Source organism: Oculina patagonica, unplaced genomic scaffold (genome assembly GCF_052425735.1).
Source record: "Oculina patagonica isolate OP01 unplaced genomic scaffold, crgOcupat unplaced1431, whole genome shotgun sequence".
NCBI lineage: Eukaryota > Metazoa > Cnidaria > Anthozoa > Scleractinia > Oculinidae > Oculina > Oculina patagonica.
The window spans coordinates 1-4,882 of NW_027557444.1; the positions used below are offsets into that span (position 1 = coordinate 1).

Genomic DNA, 4,882 nt, shown 5'->3' on the forward strand with positions numbered 1-4,882 from the left:
AGAGCTGTTTTCACTTGAGTGTCGAAAGTTATTCGCGTTTGCTTTGGTTTTGCATTACTACGCTCAGTGATTGGTTTGAAACTCTCGTGCCACTTTTTAGGCCAATCAGAAATAAAACCAAAACCAATCGTGACTCGCTCGCGCACGTTTTCTCGCGCTTCCTGCCGGCTACATGTATTTGCCTCGTGTTTTGATTGGTTGACTGCACTGACTGTGTTCTTTGTGATTGGCTAGAGTGATTAGTTTGGTTTTGGTTTTACGACACTCAATTGAAAACTGCTCTAATTGCACTGCCTCATATTTGTTCACTCTTCTCTTGAGTTTGGATAATTATGTACAAAAGTAATATTTACTATCAATAAACATAGTGGCTTTACCGCTGCCAGCTTGTGATGTTCGACAAGTCCCGACAAGTCTGAAAATCCTTTCTTTGATCCCTTGAGGTGATAAAATCCAGGTTCAGTGGAGGTATCCCACACAATATCATAGTTCATTACTTTTTCTCCCACGTACACTGACAAAACAAGGTTAAAGTGTTCACTTCGTTTCTTTCGTAGCAAAAAGGAACCATCTTCTTTGCATCCTTTCAGTAACAGATATTCCCCCAGCTTACGCCTGGAGAAGCAAAATTATATGTCAATAATTAATTTGCAGTTAGCTAATTACAAGTCTTCTCTACTGTCCTGTTTCTTAAAAGTCACTGACCTGATGTCGCTTGATTTTTGGCCAAATTTGAATACAGTAAATACCAAATTGTATCTTTTTGGTATGCTTCAGAGACATCAGGTCTGATTCAGGTCTCACCGTTGGAGTTTTGGCTGAACTATGTTAGGCTAAAATACCAACTGTGGCTTGACCAAACTCGTCTGATCTTTCACCAAAGCATAACAAATAGATATGATTAGGTATATAAAGGAAGATTGAATCCTGTTGGTACCCATCTGTGGTAGCATTGGACTCCTGATCCAACGGTGGAGGATCAGGAGAATACTGCTGCCATTTTGATGAAATGAAAACCGAAGTGAAGGGCAAGCCTGTTGAGCCACTAGGCTAACAAATCTCCATTAGGTTAATAATCTTAAAACAGTTGAACCACCACTAACGCTGCCTTTCTATAACAGCACGTCCTTACTGCAACAGCCCAGATTTTTCATCCTGATTGCAGGCTAATCCACACACTTTACTCTCATTGAAACCTCCCTGCAATGGCCACCTTTCTATAATGGCCAGTTAATTCTGCCCCAGGGTTAACCCCAGTTAACTCTGCCACAGCAGAGAGATTCAGCTGTAAATTGTCTGTTTTAAGAGGCATCCGAATGCACTTACGAGATAGGTCCATGACAAAGTATGGAACCTGTGCTCTTTGAACCTGAAAGGAAAAAACACAACAAATCATCATGGGCAGGACAACCCAATTACCAATTGATGAGGTCAAAGATTTCTGGCATGAATCAGAATGATAAATGATACCAGAGCAGTGATCAGCTATGGCACTCAGAAACATGAAAATGTAGTTTAGGTTGAAGCTGGGGATAATGGGGTCCCAGGGGGGTACTTGCAGTATACATGACGGGGAGGTCCAACATATTTTTTGGGGTTGAAAATTACACTCTCTGTATTTTTTTGGGTCAAGAGATCTGTCATGTATTTTTTTAGGTCTTAAAGTCTTTTTCATTGAATAAATCAGTATCAAGGTGCTATGTCTTGTACTTTTTGGGGTAGAGAATTTTGCTGCCAGGTATTTTTTTGGGTGTAAAATTTCAGGCTCATGTATTTTTTTGGGTTCACAATATGAAGCTCCGTCAGACCCCCCCGTCATGTATACTGCAAGTACCCCCCTGGGAGTGGGGTGGACTCAGCACTGTGTAACAGCCCATATAATATCTTAGAAGAAGCCAAGCTAGCTACTACCCAGATGTAGCTAAATATTGTACCTCTTAGAAGTTGCTTGTACTGGTTAACCATCAGTCTGTAATATCCCTCAATCAGCGTGATTAGGGAATCTGCTTCTTGTGTAGAACTGGCTGTCAGTGTCTGCAAAACCATAAATATACATGCAAATTCTCAAGGTGAATGGCGTGGCTAGGGTATTAAGACCTTTGGCAGTTAAGGGTACACAGAGAATAGCCCACTAAAATTATGGCAGAGAAATTCACTATGTACAGTTGAATCCTGATAAGGTCATTTTGTTACTAATTTTACCCTCGCTAACTCAAACCATTTTCGATTTCCCTTGAAGGTTCGAGTTATCGGGATTCAGCATGTAAGTTGCAAAGCTATAGCTTGCCACCATTGGCTTCTGTCCTAAAACACTGTCTTCTTTATTTTACTCTTTAAATGAACAAAGATACTACAAAATGCCAAATAAAAGTTGAGTGATAAAAACAGGATTATAACATGACATGTGTTGTACCTCAGGCTTAAACTCTTTTCGGAAGATTGTTACAATGTTTCTCATACGGTCAAATTCCAATGCTTCAACATCTGAGAACTTTTCCACTATAATCTCAGGAAGCTACAGTAAAAGTAAAAGATGAACCAAAATTAAAACCGAACATTTACAATGCCATCACAATCTTTCTGCTACTAATTAACCACCTTCCCATCATGGTGGCCTAATGGTTAGCACGCTGGACTCCGCGTCGAGTGGTCCGGGTTCAAGCCCTGGTTAGGGTCATTAAGTTGTGTTCTTGGGAAAGCCATTTTTAATTACTTTCATAGTGCCTCTCTCCACCCAGGTGTATAAATGGTTACTGGTGTACTTATACTGGGGGTTAACCCTGCGATGGACTTAAGCATCCCATCCAGGGGGGAGTAGAAATGCTCCTAGTTGCTTCATGCTACAAAAACCAGGTGGCTACTGGACCTTCTAAACCCTTACCCTATATATACTAGATTCTGTTCAGCTGATTTTGCAACCCTTTACTAGACTAAACACTGAAAAACACTACTCTACCCCAGACTTGCCGTTTTCAGAACTGTGTCACTATTTGTGTTTTTAATGGAAAACCATCTGTCAACAACGTTGCCGCGATGATTTTATTTACGTTTAAGAAGGCCTCTTCCTCTTCTGAGCTTACCTATTCTGGACTTAATTCCTCATACTACTGATCAGTTTTCCGGCAAATGATACCCTATTCTAGACCAAAACTCGCTGATTTCTATACCCTATCCCAGACTAAGCTGCTTGAAAACCATACCCTTCACAGCGGCACATACCTATATAGCTCATATATGGAAGTGCACCCCCCTGCAGGGCTCAATTACCAGTTGCTGTTTGGAAAAATGAACCTGTGAGCCTACAAAGAGTAGACTCAACTCAAAAAAGTGTCGGAAATCGACTATAGTGTGGCAAAAAGTTTAAATAAATGCAGTCACTCATGACACATTCATGATATCCTATTGATAATTTTTTCCCCCAAAATGTACTACCAGGTTCCTGCCACCTGCCTCCTCCATGGCACTTAATTGTGAGTGTGACTAATATATTCCAGTGAGTGTTAGGGTAATTAAACCCAATTTATTATATAAACATCAATGAAATACCTGGAAATCTTTTGCGCATGTGAAGTTATCGATTTCGGAACATTGTCTGACAAGTTTGCCCTGTTTCAATGCTGAATGAGCCAAAGTAAATCGATATTAAGTCGAAACATCTTCGGATCTTCCTCGGCAAACTTTGGCAATCTTCAGATATCTTCGGAAATTTTGGGAAAAGTTGGAAACATGTTCGGAAACATTTGTACGACCTTCGGACAATCTTCAAAAAACTTTGGAAAATGGTCGGAAAACTTTCGGAAAATCGTCATAAACATCTTAATTAGTATGTTTATATAATAAACAGAATGGACAGAATGGTTGCTTGGAGATATGAAATTTATCTTCTCGTGTTCAAATAGATATCTCATGAGTGAGCGCATGTGAGCTATAGATTTGAACACTCGAAGATAAATTTCATATCTCCATGCAACCATGTAATATATCCTCTATGTATTGATGCCAATTAGCAAATAAATGGGAAAATATTCAACTTTTAATTAACTTAATATTTATCTTAAACTTACACTGTTCTCCACGTCAGTTCTTTTCTTCTTGATTCCAAATTCTGCACTGATAAGAACCTCAAACCTTCTGCTAACTTGGCCATAAACCTACCAGTTATAAAAACAGCAAGCTGTAATACAAATAAAGGAACCCAACTTGTCTTTGACTAATATTTTTCTGATATTGACCTCATGTTAGTTCAATAACATCCACTTATTACACAACTTACCCAAGCTAAGATGACAAATAAAATCAAAGACCTCTTCCAGAATACCGACTATTTTGCACGAGGTATGAGAAGGGGAAATGATAATATTGAAAGTGATTTGCGATGTATTAAATCAGCCGGTTTCTTGCCAGCACTTGTTATAGTTTTGATTTTGTACCTTTTTTTGTTGAGGCGATCAAGTAATTGTTTTCCATAGATAACAAACGCATCAAATCAAAATCAAAACAGAACACAATCAGTATAGATAACACTTTGAGATCAGAACTGCTGAGGCATTCCTATTGAGTGATGTTTTTATCACCCACAGCAAAAAGTATTCTCTTGAGAAATTAAAATATTCCATTGCTTGTTAACAAGCAAAATAGTAAAAAAATCAATCACTCAGGATGCTTTATGTCAAGTCTAATATTTTTTAAGCATTTAACTGGCTAAAGTTTCTACTGAGGTTTTTTCTTTTAATCATAAAATTGTGTCGCAGAGAAAGTAATATGGCCCTTAGTCTTTTCTGTATACACATGTACATGTTCCATGTTATGCTTGATCTGTAGACCTAAAAGGCTGTTATTCTCCCTGTACAGCTCTTATGCTTGGCAAATAAGATAAATACAT

At 38.6% G+C, this 4,882-nt stretch overlaps 1 protein-coding gene across 1 annotated transcript; it reads right to left on the reverse strand.

Moving 5' to 3' along the window:
* Positions 1 to 377: 377 nt before the first annotated feature.
* On the reverse strand, positions 378 to 4,151 carry LOC144639874 (tyrosine-protein kinase JAK2-like; the record flags this gene model as incomplete). Its single annotated transcript, XM_078499150.1, has 5 exons — positions 378 to 615; positions 1,327 to 1,369; positions 1,935 to 2,034; positions 2,414 to 2,515; positions 4,065 to 4,151. Coding segments are annotated over 5 exons (570 nt in total), but the record flags the coding sequence as incomplete, so codon positions are not given.
* Between the last annotated feature and the right edge of the window lie 731 nt (positions 4,152 to 4,882).